The following is a 23723-nucleotide window of genomic DNA, read 5'->3' as shown; positions in this document are numbered from 1 at the left end:
GCATGTTTGGTGGCACCACACCATCCCATGCAGGCTCTGTTGATTTGTCAGACCCATGCAGGCTGTGTCCCTGGGTCCCTGAAATGAGAGGCACTCCTGCCCCTGGCCTGTTTTCCACCTAATGAGAATCAAATAGCCTGTACAACCTCTAGTGAGGAGATGAATTGCATCAGAGATTAATATGCTCTGTGCATTAATTTGCAAAGCAAGGCAGCAGGCCCCTCTCACCAGGAGAAATGATGTGCTCCATACTCAGAGGCCAACAGGCTTCAGGGTGGCACATCAGAAGATAAAAGTCTGGCTTTAGGGCACTGCAGCCATGGCCATGTGACCCAAAGCACTGAGCTAACTCTTACATTAGCTTTCCTTTGAAGGGGCAACTTTTCCTTGGCAGACTACACCATGTATTGTGTGGCTGTTCCACTCATAATTGTGTGGCAGCTCAGCTGGCATCTGTCCTCCCACAGGCAGCAGAAACCCCCAGAGCTGTCACAGCACCACAGTGTGCTGTGGCTGATGTGCCATAAATCCAGTGCTGTTGCAAATGCCTGATCCAAATGAAATTTGTGTTGCTGGGTGATGGTAGGTCATGGATGAGTAGTGACTGCAGAAACACAGGCAAGGCAAGACACTCCATTAATATCTAACTTCCTACATAAATGATTTGAGCAGCACTTGGCGCTGATACACAGGAGATAGGAAGGTAATGGTGTCACATAAACATCTGAGAGGGACATCACTGGGACACAGCTCCACTAAGGCCTTTCCTGCAGTGCTCCTGGTGCACTGACTCAATCAGTTTTGGCTCATCTCTTTCTCTCTTCTTGAAGGCAGAGGAAAGAAAGACCCCCAGTTTTACAGGCCAGAAGGAAACAGAGCAGACTGATATGTAAGGCTCAGCAGCCCCCACATTTTAATATTCTTTCTAAAAAGAACTATTAAGTCTTTATGAGCTGCTTTTATGTGGAACCTTTTCTTTTCTCCGTGGACCAAAGAAGAAGAAATGAGAAATAGAGGACCTTGAAGCTAAAGCATCTTATGTCTTCTGTGAAACAGCTGGAAAACTCTGTTTTGGGGAATTCCTGCCCAGTCAGCAATGCAGTGGAAGAAGAGAGCTGAACCTGCTACAGCATAAGATGTGCTCTCCAAAGAAAGAGATTCAAGTCCAGTGCTTTGGCATTTTACACAACAGGCTTTTGCTGCACCACAGCAATAGGACAGTCTTGTGCATTTTTCCAGGTATCAAAGGGAAGAAGATGCCCCTCACGTGGGAAAATCTATTCAGACCTTTCACAAAGCTGTGAAGGAGTCAGACCTGGAGTAGGACCATCTGTAATCAGGATTTGCATAAATCCCCATTACAGAACCAGCAATTATCCTTGTGACAACTTAGAGAGGTGTTTTTTGCATCTCCTGTCAGACTCCAGCCTTGCTGTGTCATGTGTAATATCTCTTGGTTCTGAGTTTTAAAGAACATCATCTTGCAAAGCAGCTTATAGTCACATAGTGGATAACTGTGGGCCTTGCTGTCTGCTTTGCATTTCAAGAACGATGGCTACAGTGCATGCTTTAACTGCCCTGCTCCCTCTGTAACTTGTACACCGTTCTAGGGAGTGTTGTTGCCAAAGCCATCATGTGATTTATTGACTCTCCACTGGGACAAGGGGGAAAACAGATACAACTTTGTGATTTTATTATAAGGAGACTGGGTTAATATTTCTAGGTGAAGCAAGCTACTATACCAAGTTCAAACATCTGAAGAGGGAGGTTAAGAAATCCTGAGTGTGGGGTGTAAGGATTATTCTGTCCTGGGGCAGTGCAGACGTCGTCTGAGGCGGGGAGCAGGAGAAGAAAGGAGACATTGTGACCCAGTTCCAACACCTCCTGTGTGTACAGACGGAAGTGCTTAGCCTGTACAGGGACACGCGCGGGGGAAGGAATAGGAGAGAATTACAACATGGCACTTATATAAACAACACCCCAAATGATATAAAACATTAAAGAAAATTTGCACAACATCAAGCTCGGAATTTTTTTAAAACGTAAATATTTGGGGCGGGGGGGTTGGTGGTGGTGGCTAAATGTGGGTTCATGTCACTACATAAAATAAAGATTTAAAGCTGCAATGTTCCACATTAAAACAACACACACAGGCACAACCCCCCTGAAAACAACATTTATGTTTCTTATTAGGCAGAAAATGATCACATGCCATGTGCTTTTCAAGATTATGATTGCATAATTATGTGAAAACATGAAAATGGATTCAATTAAAAACCTTTAAGATTCAATTTAGGGTTGGTTAAGAGAAATATGCAGCTCTCCCTCAACACAGCCCTGAAAAGGTTTAACAAGTGCTGCAGCAAGAGAAAATGGCCCAGGCAGAAGTGGCCTGAGGCTGCTCAGAGCTGCTGTGTGCAGCACTGCCTTCTGCCCTGGCTGTGCCCCAGTGCCACTGTCCCTGCTCCTAGTTACCACAAAAATAATAAAAATACATAAATAAATCTGTGGAATTAAAAATGCAATTCATTAACATAAAAGTTTGGTGCTGAGCCATCAGACCATTTGCATCTGTGTTGAGCTGCAAGGTCATGTTGATGTCTATCTCTCAGGCACAATGGGTGAGCTCAGATGCTTGGCTGAGGAACATATTGCACAGTGATTTCAATATTTTAGTCCCTAACTCTAAAAGAAGAAAAAAAAGTTGCACAAAAGGTATAACCTCCAAGCAAACGCAGTAATATAGAGACCTGTACAGAGCCCTATTGAATTAGAGTGACTGACCACAAGGCAGCACACCATCTGTCTTAATTTTGGATTTACTTGAGTCTTACTTGGCTCTTCCCTAGCTAGAAGGTGAAGCACTGATGGATTCCTTTTTAAAAGCAAAGCCTAAACCTTTCAAAATCGAGAAATGTAGAACCAGGTTAATTTATTTTAAGACCACATCTTTCTAGCTGGACAAACAGACCTTGAAGTGATACAAAGATGATTTACTTCTACTTTAAGACCTCTTTACCTCTGCAGACCAAAATAAAATGGAATTCATGTAAACAAGAAACAAACTTCTTAGCTTATTTTTTCATGGATCTTTCACATCATAGATTTTTCTGCCTGACTTTATTTATTCACATATGCATTTCTTGTACCTAAATGTAAAGCCAGAAGCCAGACACCTCTCCTCACCCACAGAAATCTGGAGGTCTGGGACTTTGTGTTTTAGAAGGGGTACATTCATCTGTGTGCAAAAGAACAGCAAAATGCTGTGTCTTTACTGGGCCTTTCCTACAGCCTCACTCAAAGCCTCCCAGAAAACTGTCACTTGCTGTGCTTGCCTGCAAAAATGCCTCTTTTTCTTTGTCAGCTTTGTAAATGTGCTCAAAACTACAACTTTCATGCAAAAGTGCCTATTTGGACCTGCCTGAAGTTGCACAAATTAACTAAAAGATGAAAACAATAGCAGGCAGTTGAAATTTGCCTCTTAATCCTTGAGTGTTCACATGTCCGGGACAAGAACTGTTTTACTGAAGATGTTCCCCCTCAGAATAATGGAATACTAAACTCTGCTTTGCTTTTCTTGCAACCCTGACATTGAATCCCTACTTTTCAGTGACACAGTTTGTAGCTTTCCGCTGTGTTCTTAAGAATGGTGTTTTAAAAAGGTGATAAATCCCACAAAGGCAAATACCTGATGCAGAGGTAGATTGATCTGTTTGAGGAGAGCTTTCACTGCTGTCTGGAGCTCATACAAGAACAATTGAGTAGGGCAGTCTGAAGTATGATCCATACTTTCCACAGATTCTGAGCCAGAAAGTGTTTGGATCCATTCCCACTCATCTCTGTATGTTGAGTCAAGTTAAAATTAGAAATATAACAACAGTTCAATGCACAAGCAGGAATTCAGTGTATGTGCATTTGGGATCTGTTGATAGTTTAATCCTCATATACCAAACATTCTAAACTTGTGCAATCTTGATTGAACTTTGAAAAGTTTTATTTTTCTAGCACATGTACATCAGGCTGAACATTCCTCTGGAAGTCCAACTGCCTTTGAAATATTTCAGTAAGGCTTCTCACTTCAGGTTTTCTCTTTCACATTCTGCATTCCCTATCTACCACAATATTTTAAAAAACATGCATTTGAAATTGCTACAATTAGTGGGAAGTTTGATCTCTGTGAAGGACTATCTTCTACTGACTGCAGCCAAAGAACTTCCTGCTTTCCTCCATGTGTCTCTACTTGAGACCTGATAAACATGGGAATCATAGTTCTGGATCCAATCCCTAATTCACCCTGCCTAGTATTCTGTCTTGAATAGCAGCCAGCATCAAACATTAAAAAAAAAAAAAAAGAATGTACAGGAAACTCCACTACAAGAGAAGTAATAGTTGTGGTATAATCTGTTCCTAAATAAAGATCTGATCTGAAATTTCAAGAGTCAGGGATTGCTATAAACTCTGAAGCCTTAGCCTTTCTATTTCTTCCAACATTGTTGTTAGTATTCACTACTACATTCTGGATATCCTCCTTGTCTATGTAAATATTCAGTTCCTTTTTCCTTGTGCAAAATTCTCAGCTGGTTGCTGAAATGATACAGGATTTAAAAACTCCAGAAAAAGATCAATAAAATGTGTTTTCCACTGGGCAAGGACCAGGCAGTACAAACAGGGCCCTTGCCAATGGATAAGGGAAGCAGTGGACAAGGGGAAAATGGCTTTTCCAAAGCACAGAAGTTTGCTGGCTGGTTTAATTTATAAAGATGGTTTTCAAATGCTGTGTGTTTGCTGTGGTTTAGGGTGAAAAAAACTGATACCACACAAGAGAATAAACAGAAAAATTCCCCACACCAACACTCCACAGTCAGTGAAAATCCGTGGAAAGGGTGGCACTGAATCCACTGCAGGCTGAGTCAGGGCTGCAGGCTATGATCTCCTGAACAGGTCACTACCCCTGTGCAGGACTGGAATAACCATGGAATACCATCCTTAGAAACAATGGGCCCCTATCCATGTGCTCTGGATAGGTTCTCAGAGTGCTGGGGAAACTCAGGTGCACCTGTTCAGCTCAGCAGGGCTCTCTGGGATGGCACACCCTGGAGCCAAAGCCTTCTGCCACACACCAGAGCCAAACCATGCTGCCACCTACAAATCTGCAGGAATTGCCTTGGCATTAACATTTGATCAATTGATTCAAACTTAAAACAACTGCTCTCTCTCTCTGTGTAAGTAAATCTCTATATTCACTTACTTGGAGACGTTGCTGTTGTCTCGGATTTTGACGTGGCACAGGACATTGGGCAGCTTCTGCAGCACGAGCACTTTGATCTGATCCACAGAGCTGCAGAGTTTCAGGTAACCCAGGTACAGGCCAGGAGGGAGGCGCTGCTGGCTTCGTTTGTGATAGGAAAGTATGTCCTGGTTTAAGGGAAACAGTCCTACATAAAAATCTCCTCTTTTTTTTTTTCACATAAGCAGAAGAGTTTGGGAGCAAAAAGCAACAAATGTTTTCACAGCCGTCATTCCCAATTCAAAAAGCATTTAAGCACATGCTTAAGCATATGAATAATCTCTGGTAGCTCGGGTGCACTTGGACAACTTCTCACTTAAAGCCATACACAGGATCTCTAAGGTCTCTGTGTCATGCAGGAACTGGCTCTGACAACCTCAGGTTTCAATCTTCTGCAACTGTGGTGTTTAAACTGGCTTAAATAACCCCCACCTCTGCCTCCTGTCTGATCATTTCAGTGGTGAGCCAGGTCAGGGAACTGATTCCTCTGGAAAACAACTTGGGAAAAGGAGCAGTTGTTTTTCAGCTGAGCAGTTCCCTGGTTTGGGTTTGGTTGGTGACTGCACAGAGGGAGCAGAGCAGCACTGGGGGGAGAGCTGTGAGAGAGGGGCTGCAGGAGCCAGGACTGTCCCCAAGGAGATCCCAGCCCACATCTCTCCGAAACCTGCTCTGTATCACCTGCTGTCAACAGGAAGATCTCTGTCAGCATGGGGGTTGGTAGTTTGCAAAACTGAACAAGTGGCAGCGTTTTCTGAACAAATATCTTTATCAACAAATAGAGCTTAGAAGAAATTAGTATTGATGGTGAATTTGCTGAGGCCAGGAGACATTTTTAGAGCTATGTATAGCAGTTCTCCAAAACTACCTGAAAAATGATGTCTGCTGCCATCCATCCTGAGAAATGTGTGCTTCTGCAGTGGGTGAGGATTAAGACACCTGGCCCTATGCCTTTGCTCTTGGAACCATCAAATTATCTGCCAGTGCTATGCTTGGCTCTGACCAGTGCAATTAGACCCTCATTTTCCCAGGCACTTCATGAACAAAATACCCACTCGATGATTAAACAAGTAATAGAAGAAAGGGTGGGCATTAGATAGGAATGTGTAAACCATTAGGGGAACATTTTTTCCACTAGGATCTCTGTGGAAATCTGATCAGCACTTTAGTTTGCTTTTCCTAATATAAAACTTTTGCACAGATTGACAATTTTCTGCACCTTTAACACATTGTAATACATTAAATCTAGCATAGATCAGGTAAGTTTTATTGTCTTTTGGAAATTTTTTAACATTCCTAAAACCTGGTAACATATATTTTGATTGCCTGTCACTTCCCGGTATGAAAAGCAGAATCTGTGCCCCAGAAAGTGCCTCTAATTCAAAAATTAACCACAGCAGCCATCATCTCATGAACAGTGCTAAAGAAGGGACTAAGACAATGATTTGTCTTGTATTTTGGTAATTGTGCAACAGTTTTAGGGAGATTGGCTACTGTTACCTACAGAAAACATGTATTAATCTTAACATAGACTGTCTCTGTTTAATGCGTGTTCAGAGATAATTCTTGAAGGGCTGAACCCCCACTCAGGGATGGTAACTGAGCTGAGTGTGCCAAGCAGCTTCTGAGATCAGTCCTTACCTTGGCATTTCTCTAATTGCAAGTCTAGGAGCATGTGATGCAGAAATTAAACGAGGGTTATGGTCAGTAAAGGATTCCTTAGTGGCTATACCAGGCTCCAAGGAACACTGAACCCCACAGAACAAGCTGATTAAGTAGAACAGTGAAGTTTAAAACCTAGATTTAGTTTTCAAGGTTGGATGGAAAAATCTTACAGAGTGTAGAAATTCTAAGTGTCTGTAAAGGTGCTTCAGAACATCCCAGAGAATTTTAAAGCTTTTTTATATCCCTTGCTACAAAATTCCATAGCCTGGTTTCCTGAAATTGATAGAAACTACTAGTCTCTGCTAGGACTTTGAAGTAATTTCTTTAGAATCTCATGGATATTTTGCATATTAAGGATCTGATCTCAGATCCACTGGAAGTAATATAAGTCTTTGCTCTCAATGGGAGCCTTGCCATTAATTTTATTGGGCACTGGACTAAGGCCTAAAATTCTACAAGACGCTTCCAAAAATCAGGGCTCTGGCACAGGCTTTACAAAAGCAAATAACACACAGTAAGAGAAGCAAAGCACTACCTGGATTGTTATAAGCAAGATGTCTAATGCTGTTGGCTCCTCTGGAGTTGAGAGGGATTTCCTCTGGCTTTGTAGTTTGGATACCTGCATCCATTTGCCATTAAAAAATGAGTACAGACTCTCCACTTCTCTCACAGTAACTATCAGCATATTGCCATGGCGATCCTTGATTGGCTCGTAAAAAACTCTGCCTAAATTGTGAGTTCCCAGCAAATTCTAGAAAACAAATACAAAATGAAAGTTATTTATCACATATCAGGAGAGTATAATTTGAAACATAACTTTGTGCTCATTGACATCACTCCTATTGGCTTCACTAAGAATGAGACACATTCTGTGTTTCTTAAACCCTTGCCTTACAGTCATATCATTTAGTGAAAAAAGGAAATGTTTTCCCTCAGGTTGTGTTTGTGGATTGAGTCGTGGATCCTCTGATGCATTTGGTCCAGCAGTGTTTACTCCAATGTTTAATGGAGAACCTCAGAAAGACTATTATGACCCAATGCCTTTGTAAAAGGCAAATTAATTCACCTATTTACTGCAAAGAAATTGACTTATTTGGGCCAAACTTCCTCGTTTTGCCCAGTCATGCAAAGATGAAGGATGCTATTTTTGAAAACACTTGTTCTGCTGGTGATTCCTTTGATTTGAACTTGCTTAAGAGCTGGGTGCTTATCTGAACCTTCCCACAACCAAATGTCAGAGATCATATAAAATTCTTCCTTTTTCCCCAAATCACTCATAACAGACACTTTAAATATTTTTGCTATGTTCATTAACTGTAATCTCCATTTAAAAATTATTCAGATTATTTTCAGCAACAAAAGCAAGAGACCCTCATATTTGTGTTGAGTGTAAATAATTCTGGAGGTAAACTGTGGAGTGTGTTTGTGAAGCAGAGGATTTGAAGAGAAACGAATCCTTTTACTTCAGATACCAAGAATGTGCTAGACAAAACAGGCAGAAACTCACAAAACTACCAAGGCAAAGCTCTCCAGGAAAATATGTGAGGATTAAAGAAAAGTAATTTTAAAAGACTCCACATAAAATACATATTTTGGTTAAAATCCCTTTCCTCACGCAGTAAGGCATCTGCTTATAGGTGCAAACACACTCAATCCAGTGACCAGCCACTGAAGAGATTCCCAGATGTTGTAAAGAAAAATGCATAACATTTAAAATATGCTCATTACTTTGTGATTTTTCAAGAGATCTACAGTAAGCTGGATAGGGAGAAGGGTAGTGTAAAAGGAAAACTGAATTCACAATGAAGCACATTGTATCTTTGGGAAAGTGTTGTACATTAATTTAATGATATTGTAAACTGATAGATTATACTGAAATTAATTATCTGCAGTTAGCAGGCAATATTTACTCATCAACTTTAATATTATTAAATTGTTTCTAAACTCTCAGTAGTCAGCACAGTGCCTGGGTTTGGGCAGTGTAAGTTGTCTATTTCAGCTTTGTGCATCTCTTTCTAGGGCAGACTGTTAGGGTCTATATCCTATAGATATAGAGAGAGCCCATCTCCTCTGCCTTGTTTAGCTGCTCTGCCTTTTGGGGTTTGTCCCCTTCTCTGACTGACTCTGGGTGTCTTGAGTGTACATTTTGTGCTAATCCCTGTGTCTCCAGCTGGGGCAGATCCTGGCAGTAGTCCTTAGCCATCTAATTGTCATATTAATCACTGCAGCACATGAATGTGCCCAGATGAAAACAAACAGTTCTTTATTGTCACTGTGTTGTGAATGACATTCCAGCACAGGGAATGGGGGACATACTAATATCAATATGGGACTGATTCATGCCCTTAAAATGTTTTGTGTCTGCTTAGTGTGTTACAGCATCACTTGTGCTTTGTTTGCTTTAGCTGTCTGGTGGTAACAACAGGCAAAGTTGCAGTCCCTGTTGTCTCTCAGTCTACTGATCTAGTCCCTGAGCAGCTGTGTCATCACTGATCTTTTCCATTCTGTCCTAAATTCCTGCAGAGTCAGTCTATTAACTGCCTCAATAAAAAGTATTCAACCATATAAACTTTATTGAGATCCTTCCACTGGCAGATCCCATGAGGCCACCCACCGCTGGCAGCTGGGTGACAATGCCTGTGCTCCTCAGAGACCAAGCCAACAGAACAGACATTTAGGGCAATAAATTTGGCAAAACTTCAGCAGGGAATACACCACATGGGCATATTTGCTGTGTCTCTGTGTTTCAAGCTCTGCACTTTGCCTCTCTGGTAGCCAATAAGACCACGATGCCCTGGGGATGTTGGGTATCTCCCAGGGCAGATTTTTGTTCAAGGGGATCTGCACAGAGGGGATGGAGCTGAGCTAACCAAACGTGTGCCACCTGAGCTGAGCCAGCCCCAGAGGGGGAACATTCGGCAGATACAGTTAAAACTTCTCCAGTGACAGCTCAAAGGACTGACAAGCAGCTGCTGCCTCACACAGGTGGTCCCCCAATAATGTGCAGCAGGCTGGGTTTTGGGGCACACTGGGGAAATCAGTCCAGACAGGTGGCTGCCCAGGAAGGCTGCTCTCCTGCCCAGCATGCTCACCACAAGGTGTAAAACAACCCCCCCATGCATACTGTTAGCAATGGCCCCACAGTGAGCGGGGGGCTGCACACCAGGTCCTTGTGACCCAGCCTGGGGGGACGTGTGGCCAGCAGGGTCCAGCACTGAGCATCTGCAGTAATGCCAGCAGGGCACCACTGATCTTCTGGGAAGTTCTGGTGACTTCAACAAAAGGTAGGAGAAAGTGAGGCCTGGATATACTTTTTCCATAACAACCATACACACAGCTTTTTGAAAATGTATTTTCCCACAAAAGTTACTATTTCAATGAAAGTGTCTGCCTGCCATCTAGAGATTTCATGTTGTTGTGAAACCCAGCTTAACCCAGCTTCAAAGCTTTACAATAAAGGTAGAAATGTTCTGCTGAAGAAAGTGTAATTTCTATTTGCATAACATGTAGTGAACTGAGACACAGAAGGATTTAAGTGACCTGTTCAGTAACACTCAGCTTGCATCTGTAGCAGGGGCTGGAATAGAACAGACTTTAAATGCTTTATTAAGAGATTAATAATTAATAATGAATAGGCCTGTAAGAGTCTGTGAAGCAGCAAATATTAGGATTATAACTTTGAATTCTCAATCTGCAAACTCACAGGCTTCTCTGCCTGGTCATTATTTACTGGTTCATATCTGTTTGTTTCTTTGTCTATTTATTTTGTTCTTTTTTCCTATTGTTTCTTTTCTTTGTTATTCCTGCTCTTTACTTCTATTATAACTCCATCCTTCCTGGCAGGAGAGACTCAGTGCCTCATTTCTCTGCAGATGAGATTGCTGCTCCAAAGAACAGTTCTAGGGACAGCTTGCAGCTCTGTCCTTTGCAGAGCAGAAAGTCATTGAGCTAAGAGCCAGAAATATGCCATGGGACCCACCTGTAGCTGTGCTGCTGCTGAAAGCATCTTCTGCCTGGCCTGGAGCGCGGTGGATGAGGACACGGACACTGCCATGTTCTGCCTCAGCCACCTGATGTCATCCCACATGCACGACAGCTGCAAAAACACATCCACTTCAACCAGTTCTTGTTCTCAGCACTTGCAAAAGCAGAAGTGATTCTAAAATGCAATTTGGACTTGAAAAATCAGTAGATATTCACATTTTGTGTTTCTGCAGACGGCAATCAGCTGACTGGATAAACATGGCACAGATACTGACTCACACGGGAGGTATTCTGTAAACATCATGAACCTGTTTCAATTGATTTTGGACTGCTGTGCAAAGCTGATTTACTGTTCTTTATGGTATAAAAAAAGTAGTGTGAGACAACTTGAGTGATGGCACAACCACAATACCAAATTTAAAACCCCTGGTTATTTCTTTAGGCTCTTGCTCTAAATGTCCATAAAACCTGTAAGTACCCACATAGCAATCACTCACCTAGGATCATACCTTAAGAGTTAATTGTATCACTGTCAGTGGCCCAGTCAGGATTTAATCCACATGACTGGTTTGTGAAAATTGCCTTTAACATGAGTGATAGAGCATTTCATCATTCAGCTTTTTACTGATATCATTTCATACATTCAGAGTGATGAGCTAAAGGCTATGCATTGCTAGCAACACATTTGCAGAAGCAATAGATGAAATTAGACTCCCATTACCTTTGTGAACCACAGGAAATCCTGCATAACTGAACTACTGTGAGAGTCATCGATTTCCACAATTGGGATTTGATCTTCATTGGTTACTAACAAATTGTCTTTGTAAAAAAGTATAACAGATAAGTAGAGTCCCCTAAAGAGAGAAGGAAACACTATCAAACACCTTTCATGTCTATTCACATCCATGCCAAATTTAGTCAAAGAATCATAGGTGTCAAGTTCTGATGAGACAAAGTGAATCACTTGGTCTAAACTTCTGTGTAATGTAAGGTCATGCATCTTCAGTCAGTAAATTCTGAAAAACTGGGAAGTTTTTCACTTTAGATGATGTGAGACCACCTGAATCTAAGAGATTATGGATCTGTGCAAGCCAGTGACATCAGTTTCAGTGAGAATTTTGCCAGAGTACACAGTACACAATGGAGGCCTTATGCCCTTTAGAAATCAGAAATTTTACTAAAACTTATCAATAATGTGCTTAGTTCTGCACTCCTTTACTTCAGAGCAAATCTGAAGTAACTCAATTGAAATCAGGTGGGTTATTATGGATTTACATTGGTATAATTGAGTGTAATTTGGCCAACATATCTGCAAACCTGTTTATAGAGATTATTCCTTTCAATATTTACCCTCACAATTAGTTACATATGTTAAGTAGTTACTGCAGGGAATTTGAAGACTCTGGAGAGCTCTTCTGAAAGAATCAAAATCTTATCAAAATACAAAGAAAAAAATGCAAATTGAACACTCCTGGCAATGGAAGAAGAAAAAATCCAGAATAAGCAACTTCCATTTGCTAAAACAAATAATTAGGGCTGAGAGTTGGGTCACAGTGGGCTGCAAACCCAGCTGAGGATGTCAGAGTTGTACATGTGTAGCTTGTTGCCAGTGGACTATTCAAGTGTTATTTGAGCTCTGTGCTTTATATTATGAATGAATAAATGTTGTAGTTTCATTAATGAGCAGCAACAGAGGAAGTGCTTTCAAACAGCTCAGTAGCTGCACTTTGGGTTTACACAGAATATTTCACTCTGTAACAATTTGAATCCACTTCCAAAAGTAACAAGGAAAAAATTCTATTGATTTCAGTAGGAGCTGGACCAGTCTTACACATCTGCGATTTTATCAGTTCATTCTGACCAATTGCTGTCTCATCAGTAGTGGCATATTCACATATTTCTAAGGTTCTTTTCTCTAATACAGAACAACAACTGCCAAAATTCAGAATGCTTGGAACAGAGAAGGAATGACAAACCGTTTCAGAGTCTTCACAAACTTGTTAGATGAATGGAAAAGGTGCTTCAGGCTTCTGGAAACCGATTGCTTGCGACCAGCATTTTGTAATTTAGAACTTTCTGAAATGGGAAAAAGAAGCAAACCCAACCCAGCTCTTAAATTTCAGTTAGTGTCTCATAAAAAATCTTTGTTTCTTGAACCACAGTACTAAATTTCAGTCAGTGCCCATTACATTCCTTTCAAAAGACAACATTTAGAAAGATGCTCAAATGCAACCCTTTGATGATGTTTTCATTAACTTAGTGATACACAGCAGCAGACAATTTCCTTACTTGCTGCAAACTCAGACAAGATAAAGCTGTTTTGCTCTGAGGCAAGCTTAAACCAGCCCTACACATTCTAAACGCTCAGAGAGGATGGGAATTTTACAAGTGGTCTCAAAAACCCAGGAAGGGATTTGAATCATCAGTCAACATTTTAAGATGTTGTAATTTCTAAATTTCTTACCACATGTAGCTTGAGCTTCTACGAAATGAATAACTGGTGCACTGGCTGACACTGACATCCCAGCATCACCAGTGAAACCTAAGGAAAAGCTTTGAGGAGACCAGATTAACCCTCATCTTTCTCTATATCACATTAAATACATCTGCTGTTGCTTGGATTTTTTTCTCCATCACAACAGCTTCCACTCATTATTGCCTCAGAGCTTCCACAGTTACCTTTGCTCCCTAGTAATCTGGAGTCCAAGGAAGAGGTGTTAAATTCTTTTGTTCATTTCATGTCAAAGCTGAGACCTGTTGTGTGCCTGCCAGCATCTCTGAGCCAGCTCTCCAATAGAAGAATTTTATAAAATTGTCCCAATGTCCTAAGAAAAATACTGTTAAATTTTTATACATTGCATTATTTTCTCTTTGATGAATTTGACTAAATGTCTTCTCTCATGCATGGCCTTGTAAGCCAAGGAAATATCTTCCCATGGGCATTGAAAGTCACGAGTTCTGTGTAACAGCTGTGAAGCCCTGTGTGCCTGTGCCAGGTTTGGAGGGGACACCAAGAGGTGGCAATCAGGGACATGCAGGACTTTATAATGTACTGGCAGTTGCTGTTCTTACCTGGATTTGAAAGCAATGGGCATTTAACACTGTTTGGGTTTGGTTTTGGTTTTTGCAATGTCTGTGCTGTTTAATGTTGTTACAAGAGAAACAGCAGAAATACTTTGAAAAATGGAGTTAATTATTTAGATATTTGCTGTGATATGAAAAGAAAGACAAAACAAAAAATGTCACTGTGAAAGTGCATCTCACTTTTGCAGGATCTGACTGCTTATTTGGATAAAGCATGGATGCCCATCCAGACTGAAGTGTGAAACATTTTGAGGGACACCCTTCTCCAGTGGGAAAAACCCATGACTCATGTAGAGCCACTTGCTGAAAGCTGCAGTTCATCTGCTCAGGTGTTCTCAGAGTATTTCCCACTTACCTCTGGTGCAGAATAGGAGGGGCCTGCCTGTGTCTCCCTGGTGAGTTCTAATTTTGAATATTTGAAGAACATCTAAATTTGCTGTTTTCACAACCCCATCTGTGGAAGTGCTCAGCATATTTTAAATGCTGAATAAATTTGCACCACGATTGGCACATTGAAAGCCCCAGCAAGCAGACACATTGTTAGCAATAATTACTGCTGTGTGGAACAGCGAGTACAAAGAGAACAAGGTTCTGTTGAGGGTGAAATCATACAGTTCAGATGTATGAGACTTATTAGATCATCACATCCATTGTCTTTCCAGCGCAAACTTGTTCCTCATGACATATTCTCCAATTCACTCTTCAGCTTAAACAGACTCATCCAAATCCATGACTACTCCTTTGTTTTCTTCTCCTTCTAAAAATATTCATTTGTATTTCTATCCATATCTCCTCAGATAATGATTATTTTACTGTGAACTTTTTTTCAGTGTATTGCAGTAATGCAAACCAAATGCTACATAATAACTCCTTTCTTACTGTTTCACTCTTCCAAGGTTAAGATCAATTTAGGAATATAAATTTCATTCTAATTATTTTCTTCTGTATTCCCTCCATCTATACAGAGGGAATGGAGGAGGAAATTACTGAAGGCAAAGCAACATAATTTTGTATAAAACACCAAGAGACTTCAGCATGAAAATAAGAGGGCACATTACAAGTGAAGTATATGTTATTGGTCTATTTAGTGGTTTGGGTTTAGTCCACAGCTTTGCAGAAGCCAACAGCAAAAGAATTAATGTAAAACTAGATGGAGATGGTAAACTCTCCTATATTGCTGTTTGCTTTTATTTTACAGTATTGTGTGTCTAGAAGCCAGAAAACATGGAGCTGAGATTAAAGGATAATTTGGATCTGCAGGAAATGGAACTTTGTCTGTTACTTAATTAACTAATAAATAACATAGAGTAACCTTCATAGAAAAGCACCAGTAGCAACACAGTAAGTTTATATTAACAAATGATACAGAAACTGAGCTGTGAGCTCTTTTAATAGAAGCCTGGGAGTGAGCACATAGCAGCCAAGATGGGAGAATTTCCAGTGATTAGATTTAGATCAGAAGCATTCAAACCTGATCTGAAATAGGCAACAAGTAAATAAGAAGGTGTATTTATGACATTGGCAGCCTTTCTCTTTGGAGGTAGAGGGTGTATAAAGATTTCTTTGCAGTTTTTTATGTAACTTAAACCCATACTTAAAAGCAGCAACCTATTGGAAGAATAAGAACCATCCCATCAAGCTTGTGTGCATCTGGGGTCTCTTCTTAAATTCTCAACCTGAACTTCTCAGTCTATAGCTTGGTTTTCAAGTCTACTTTTGTATATTCTCACAAAAAATATAATTTAAACATCTTAAATGCCTTGTGGAATCAGAGATCCTTCTCTTTGCTAAATGCAATTAAAACTATGTACTTTGCTTGTGAATCAAATTAAAATGAGAACATTTTTATTTCACCTCTGACTTGTCTAGTAAAATACATTTCAACTGAATTTCAGAAGGAAAATATCTGGTAAGAATTCTACCGAAGAGTTGGGTTCCTTTCTAATGAAGCGTCACACAATTACTTAATCCACTCTGAATTGTTTAGAAATAAAGATCTCAAAGAAAAAAATACTTAAAAATATATTTGAAGTGTTGCCAGGACATACAATTGTTCTAAGTCAGTTATGATAGTCTGTAGCATGGAATTATGAAGACAAATGGATGACTGTTGTTTGTAATCATCAGGGTTTTCCAGAAGATTAAACATATGAAAGCAAAGCTTCCTAAGTAATTCCCTAGGAGATTTCATCATATCACAGAGCAGGTTCAAAAGCAACAGCTGATCTAATTCCAAAAGCTCTTAAACTCACTGTACATTCCAGTGTATTCTTCCTGGTATTTTTGTAAGCTTGTTTTCTGCAGCGCCTGCAATGCAGAGCACGGGGCAGAAGGCAGAGCCTGAATGAACAGACTTGGGCAAAGATCTGCCTGGAATGTGGGCAATGTCCCCTCCCAGATCCCACAGGAGCAGCAGCACACAGCCTTGTCCTCCAGCTCCTCTGGCTTCTGAGGCTTTTGCCTGCATTGTTCAGATAATCTCAGACCATTCAGATTGGAAAAAAATGACTCTCAGTTTTTTCCACCTTCCTGTCACTTGTCCTGCCCTTGGAGCCAGCCCGAGTGGGACAGGAATCACTGTGGGGCACTGGGGGTGCCTGGGCACCAGGACTGATCCCAGCTCTGCTCCCACTGAATGCACAGGAATCACTGTGGGGCACCAGGACTGATCCCAGCTCTGCTCCACTGAATGCACAGGAATCACTGTGGGGCACCAGGACTGATCCCAGCTCTGTTCCCACTGAGCTCTGGTTCCTGCAGAGCCTGGCTCTGCTCTCACAGCTCATCAGCACTGGAGGCAGAGTCAAGGATCTTCCTCAAACAATGTCCAGCTGTTTAGTGACAGCTCTACAACAGATGGGGCAAACAGAGATCCCAAGGTTGGCATTAACTGGAATGTGGTAAAGGGAATCATGGCAAAGAACAGAAAAATGCCTGGGCAGGTCCTCAGCCTGTGTGTAAACAGCAGGGCCAGGCTGACTTCCACCCTGTCAGTCAATCATGCTAATATACATAAATTAAGAATAGAAATCAAGCCTCTGTATTACATTAAGTGAAAGCTGTTATTTGGGGTTTTCTGAGAAGCTTATCTCAGATCCTTGATCAAACTCCTCAGATTCCACTGAGGCTGATAAATATCAGAATAAAATTTCTGAGTCAAAGTGATGTCATAATTCTTACTTTTCCTGCAAACTTTGTTTTCTTACCAAATTAGTGAAATAAAAGGGATTGACATCATCATATATTTAAGGAAAGTTCCAAAGGTTCTCCTATGATGATACCATGCTGATTTATATACTACTGTGTAATGCTAGCATTACAAGCAATTATGAGATTTTTATTTGGTTGAAGGCAAGGGTGTTGCTCAAGCTGACTCCAGTTTGGTACTGCCCCATGTGAGGTCCCACAGCCTTTCAGGCACAGAAGAAAATGTTCTGAGCTAAACACATTTTCTGTATTGTAATTTATTATTCAAGGAAAAGGTGTTAGGAAATCAACAATGAAGCGATCTTCGCTCAGTTTTGAGACTGGGGTTAATTTCAGGAGCAGTGAAATTTTATAAGAAGCAGGCACTGGTGTCAGAATGTCAAAAGGAGGTATTTTCTGCATGATGTTTATAACTGCTTTTGTTCTGGGCTGCTATGTCAGTAAAACAATTTATACTAAGAATATTTTCAGATGTTCCATCACTTAGTCCCTGTTGACTTGAAAGGTGGCCTGAAAGAGCTGAGATAGGCACTAACTCCAGAAAGGAAAAACTGTACCACCAAAAATCCCTTCTTTAATAGCACAAAAAGCCATGTAAGAGATAGAATACATAATCTGTATTTTCAGTACCAAGACCACCTGCAAGTGATAATGTTTGCATGAATTTTAATTAGGGAAACAACATTTTCTTGCAATATCTCCTTTCCAAGCATCATAGATGGATAGTTTAAGTTGCTATGGTTACAATGGGTTGTGTCAGACTGTGGATCAGTGTGATGGTTACAAATTTGCATGTAAAGAACAAAGGCTGCATCTTTTCATTTCAGCCAGATGATTTTAGCTCAAAATATTTCTATGATTTTAAATCGGTTGATGCAACTTGACACATCAGTCATACTAGGTGAAGAAAAATGAAAACTTCATGATAGTTTAACTTTTCTGTTTAAGTAAGTCCCTTTGCAATTTTTATTCCAGTTAGAACTTTATTTTAAGAAAATAAATAGTACTTTTCAACAACCCATACAGAACAGGAGTTTTTATATAGGCTCTAGAAAGAATGCCAAGATGTTGCTTTGGCTCTTGAGCTATTAAAGGCACAGTCTGTTTCTCATGAATGAAGATTGGCTGAGATTTGAACTCTCTCCTAGTTTTGATCCATTCTGTTTTGAAATGTAGCAATCTTATCTTCCCATTGCATTGTGCAAGTATTTTTCATTATGGATTGGCATGCCATCCACTTAGTATCTTCCATTTGGAGGCAGCAATTCCCCCCTTTTGATCCAAACCAGTTGTTAACTGTCTAAAGTATTTCTTTATATGAAAAAATATAAAAGCCTTCCTTGAAACATTTTAGTGGAATCCTGTGTGAAACTAATTTGTGGGGAAAAACAAATCAGTAGGTGTGTAGGGTATGGAGAGAGAAAGTGCCTGTGTGTGTGCACATTACAGCCTTCAGACATTTTCATCCAACTAATTTCAAGGGTTAAGAGCGAGATAGTGGGCTAAAGTGATTCCAGATGGGCCAATATTAATATCTTTCTTTTCCTGATGAATGAGAAGGTATGACCTAGTTAGAAAACTGCTAAAAATGACAGGCAGCAGCGAGGCTGCAGCCGGTGCCCAGCAGAGCCGCTCCTGCTCACCTCTGCAGCTGTGGTGCTGGTGCGCGGCTCGGACCTGCTGCAGGAGCCCTTCCAGGGCCTCCGTGTGGCCCCTGTGCCGAGGCTCTCTTCCACTGCAGTCTTTCCAGTCTAGTGAACAAAGGAAATAAACAGAAATGAAACACAAAGGTGCAGGAGAGCGTCTAAAAATATTTTGTTGCCTCTGGTGCTTCTCGGCTCCAGAGGAGTTTTACATCTCGGCAGGCAGGAGTTGTTTCTAAGTCGGCTGTTACTTGTACACTGAGGTTTCTTTGCCTTGTGCCAGCTGGGTGATTAATCATAATGATTATTAACAAAGAGCTCACAAGCAGCTCTGAGAAGCTCCTGTAGTGACTGACTTGACCATGGCTGTTTGTCTCCATGAATGGGCTCTGGTGCTGCAGTCAGGCCTGCTCTCAGCCTGTCCTGGCACTCAGCCCCTCACCAAGGTCACACAATGCTCCTTCTGCCACTCCTGCCGACACCAGGAGGCTCCACAACTCACCTACAGTTCTGCAAAGCAGAGAATGAACATCTTCCTACCCCCAGAGCTCGCCCTGTAGCCAGAGAAACATGCTTGGAGTAAAATGACTTCTGGAGATCTGCTCTCAGCAGAGGCCTGAACAAACGCCGGCAGTTCCTGTCCTGGAGCCATGGGCTGCTCAGCACTGCACTCCTGAGGCAAAAACCTGCTGCGTTTGTCCCACACACATTCAACCTCCAACAGACTTTGTTTTCACTCACTTGCTGCTAATGAGAATCTCAGTCTTCATTTTAAAAAACAAACTCATCACAAATAGGAAGAAACTGTGTGTTTCAGAAAGGAGCTCTTTAATTCCAGACTTGGCTATTTTCATACTTTGATTATAATGAGAAAAGCTCATTGCACCAGTTTCCTGGCCCAAAGGAATGGTGGATCAAGGTATTAAGAGATCTGTCTGCACAGGAGACATGCTCCCATCTTGCTGGCACAGAGGCCGTGTACGTACTCATAGCCACCAGCAGTTTGCTCACTCACTAAATATACAGATCCAGTTTCTAGTGCAAGTTTGGAGTCAAGCATTCCTTCCAATGGGCTCACTATGCCAGGGTTATAAATACCTGTTTATTTACATTTAGTGTAGCAGCCAGAGTAAGCCCCATGAAAGGCTGGAAAGAGAAGACATTTGGTATCCTGATAGCCTGTGGGCAGTGTGACAGCCAAAGAGGGGCTGTCCTGTGTGCTCTGTGCTACTGCAGACATCAGGGCCAGCTGCAGTTACTGCTCAGTGTGGGCAAAAGAGCTCCTGTGAGCAGCCAGGAGGGACCAGCTGGAACTCACCAGTATCAAAGTGTTTGGTGTTATCAGACTGGTAGAGTTTCAACAAACCTTGTGATTTCTCTGTCCCAGTGGTTTCCAATCTTTTTGAACCTCCACACTACTGACTACCTTGAAAATTACACAGAAACCAGACCAGCTTCTGTCATTGTCTATCACTCACCTGATCATGAATAAGCCTAGAAATATTTCTGTCTACTGGGATTTCACAGAGAAGCTGCACAATGCTGGCCACCACTTTACAGGCTGCTGCTGTGTGTGGGGCAAGTGGCAAGTGCTCCCTGTCATCACACACAGACACATGTCCAAGAGTGTCACCAGCCTTTGATGCTCTGGGATTGGACTGGGTCAGGCCCTGAAGCTTTCCTTTCCCCTGCATATTCTCATGGCTGCTGATACAGACAACTTTGTAGAGCATTAATGTATTCTCATTTAAATTTTAGCTCAGAGCCATATTTTGTTATGCAGCACCGGTGTAATGTCAGCTTGCTGCCTCCTTGCCAAGCACAAATCTTCTGCTTTTCAAAACCAGTAGTGAAGGCAGTCATGAATAAGGAAGTTCTGCCCCCAGTAACTGCAATGGTAAATAACATCTTGTCTCTCTAATGTGAGTATTACTTAATGAAAAGATTTGCATTTAGGCTCTGCTGATCTTACTGTAAAACTTAAGCATGTGGCCCTAAACCCAGCAATTACAGAACTTTCTGTACTCTTAGCACCCTGAGATACTGTACAAGTGAAATGAACAGAATTCTCTCCGTGGCTTTTGTGCTGATCCACTGAAATCTGCAGGAAGATTTCCTTCACACCCCAAAACTTTGGGTCTGGCACCTAATGTCAGATTTCAGAAGGTTAATAGCAGGGGACTATAAAAAGGGAAGAGAATGCAATATGCTGAAAGCAAAATTCACATCATACAAAGTTGCAGTGTTAAATACCACCTGTCTTGCCAGGAGTGCTCCTTCTTTGGGGATATTTGGCTGAATAACTGGCAGCTACTGTGAAAGAATATGTCCCCCAGCTGATGTAAATTTTGGGTTTCTGCGGCCAAGTCCTGTGTAGTTACACCTGGCTACAGTCAAGGTAATTGCACATTACCAAGTTATTCAGTTATCCACAGTAGATTTTTTTCCCATTATTGTAGCCCATTTTTGTTCTCAAGCAGAATATTTCTTTAGCCTAGTTCTGGGATTGTTCTGGAGAAAACACAAGAAAAAAATGAAGCAAAATGGGACAATGGTAATGCAAAAGCCTTATTTATCCAAACCTCTCCATTATGACTGCTGAGAGTAGGTACAGCTTGTTATAATTTTTCACATTAGCATGCAAGGTTATTAAATTGCTACATTAGCCTAATAAAAACTAGTGTTAATGCAATAGAAAAGAGAAGTCCCACTTTACTGCATTAATCAATACAAGAGGAGCTGTAATACACTGAGCCAGTTTGGCAGGGAACGCTAAGTCTGGAAAAGCAACTAACAATGCAATGTGATTATAATAGATTAAAAATTACAAATGACAACTCATAGCCCTAATGAAGTTTGAGAAGACTGCCAGAGGCTGGATAAGGAACATTTTCTTTTTGACATTTCTGCAACATTTACAGGCTACATCCTACCACCATGTGTGTCCACACTGGAGTATTTTATGTACAGGATGCTGTAAGAGTGGTCCAGTGAATGGGATCGGTAATGCTACAAGGTAAAGCATAAAACTACGTGAGATACTTGTGTTTCGCTTCTAGCAGCTCAGAATCAGGTTTTAATCTATTAATGTACTGAAAAATGAAGTTCCGTATATCAGACCTCTACTAAGAGAAATGAAGATTAAAATATTTCTAACTTTTTAAAGTGTTAATGACTAGAAAACAATTTTCTGTCAAAGGACTGGAGAAGAATAAAAGCTGAGACATAAATATACATCAATTATTATTTTGCTTAATTTTTGAGGGCTGGAAAGAATTGAGTTTTATTATTTATTTCACTCCTAGATGGCATGACAATTACATTGAGAACTCCAACATCACTAAGCAAACTGGAGGCCAGACCAACCCCACCTACTTGAAGGAGAAGCATATTCAGGAGTAGATTTGCATGGAGGTCCCCATCCTCTCATGTTGTATGCTGAGACACGGACATAGTATCTCTGGCCCTGCAAATGGAAACAACTGGAGTCAAAACTATCACTGGATTCAAAATCTTGGCTGTAACAACTGCAAAGCAGTGCCTCACAAAGATTTTTTTTCGCCTTAAATAGTTTTAATAATTTAAATGCACCATGATCAATTGAAACATACTACAAAGATTTGAGGACAAGGTTTGAGACTCAATTCTGTTTGGTGTAAAATAGATATCAAAGACAAATAACAAAAAGGAGAATGACTGCCATCAACATGTGCATTTCTGGAAGAAAGAGAAGAGAAAGGGTTGTTATTTGAGGTATTGGTCATCAGAGTCAGGTCTAGATTTCTCAAGAGCCTTTGATCTGCACTGATTTTCCCATGATCCAGAAAACAGCAGCTTTTGCTCCAGTGTTTCCCAATTTCTCCTGAGAATGATAACTCAAAACCTGGTTCTATTCCTTTGTGACTTTTGGATTATGGCTACCAGACATATCATGCTCAATCACTGGAACATGCTGCTACAGGAAAGGCTCTGCAGTGATTTCCAAGGGTGGTGGTGCAAATTCTCTTTGTATCACTGCGGGGACCAAGCCATGAAGGTCTAAATGAGTCCTCTGGAACTCACCGTCCTGAGACCTGTGATGGAGCACCTCAAAGAGTGAAGATTATCCATAATTATTTCACCAGCCAAAGGAGAAAAGTCTTCTGAAGAGCTCCATTCCACTAGAAACAAATAGCAGGAGAAAATCAAGTCAGGTACCAGTCCAAGCAGAGAAGCCAAAGGACTTGAATCACTCACAGGTTAACTTTTCTCCTAGCAGTTTCCCAGTCCATGTGGGTACTAAAAGTCATGTTCAACAGTAATGTATAGCAAGTACACAGTGATTAAATTATATCTCTGTGTATGGAAGATAAACCCAAAATATTGTTCAAAAGCTTTTCAGGAAAGAATGCTTAAAAATAGACTGCATTACAAATTACTTTGAGTTACCATTGTGCTCATTTAAGCAGTTTCCTTTTAAAGACAGAGAAGCAGTGGAAAAGAGAAGGTGAAGGAATTGGACCTGTTAATGCCATTTGGCAGTTTACACATCCTAACCAACAAAAACCATTGGATTTGCAATGACTTGCATTGCATTTGCACAGGTGGGCATGGGCAGAGAGTCCTTTTGGCTCCTCAGGCCCACAAACTACCCTTGGCTAATTAGGATAGAAATATTCTCCTTGGACCAGACACTCACTGGAGCCTCCTGGTTGGTTTCAGTGGTTCTGGCTCTCCTGGCCAGGCCTGCTGCTGCTCTGGTCACTGCAGTTACAGAGCTCCACCATGACCTGGTAAGCTGAATCCACCTTCAGAGGGATTTGGGTGCTGCTGGGCTGACAGACCCCTCCCAACTTTCCTTCAGCCCAAAATGTGAT

The 23723-nt window shown here is 41.1% G+C and overlaps 1 protein-coding gene and 1 long non-coding RNA gene across 2 annotated transcripts in view; one reads left to right on the top strand and one right to left on the bottom strand.

Annotated features, from left to right (window-relative positions):
- The window catches only part of ANKFN1 (ankyrin repeat and fibronectin type III domain containing 1), a 103101-nt gene that overhangs the window by 8129 nt on the left and 71249 nt on the right, over positions 1 to 23723 (bottom strand). The window contains exons 7-16 of the mRNA XM_014308954.2: positions 22930 to 23027; positions 22243 to 22333; positions 18868 to 18975; positions 12910 to 13009; positions 11655 to 11787; positions 10929 to 11045; positions 7485 to 7700; positions 5249 to 5415; positions 3689 to 3839; positions 1743 to 1911 (exon numbers count right to left, since the gene is read on the bottom strand). Of these exons, the coding sequence (XP_014164429.1) occupies positions 1743 to 1911; positions 3689 to 3839; positions 5249 to 5415; positions 7485 to 7700; positions 10929 to 11045; positions 11655 to 11787; positions 12910 to 13009; positions 18868 to 18975; positions 22243 to 22333; positions 22930 to 23027 (1350 nt within the window). The remainder of the gene's footprint in view (positions 1 to 1742; positions 1912 to 3688; positions 3840 to 5248; positions 5416 to 7484; positions 7701 to 10928; positions 11046 to 11654; positions 11788 to 12909; positions 13010 to 18867; positions 18976 to 22242; positions 22334 to 22929; positions 23028 to 23723) is intronic.
- On the top strand, positions 21404 to 22549 carry LOC106631925. The gene is made up of 3 exons (XR_001335671.1): positions 21404 to 21475; positions 21789 to 21883; positions 22173 to 22549. It is a non-coding gene; the product is annotated as an uncharacterized LOC106631925 (long non-coding RNA).

This window comes from Geospiza fortis, unplaced genomic scaffold, assembly GCF_000277835.1.
Source record: "Geospiza fortis unplaced genomic scaffold, GeoFor_1.0 scaffold221, whole genome shotgun sequence".
Taxonomy (NCBI): Eukaryota; Metazoa; Chordata; class Aves; order Passeriformes; family Thraupidae; genus Geospiza; species Geospiza fortis.
This window is presented reverse-complemented; position numbering and strand designations above follow the sequence as displayed.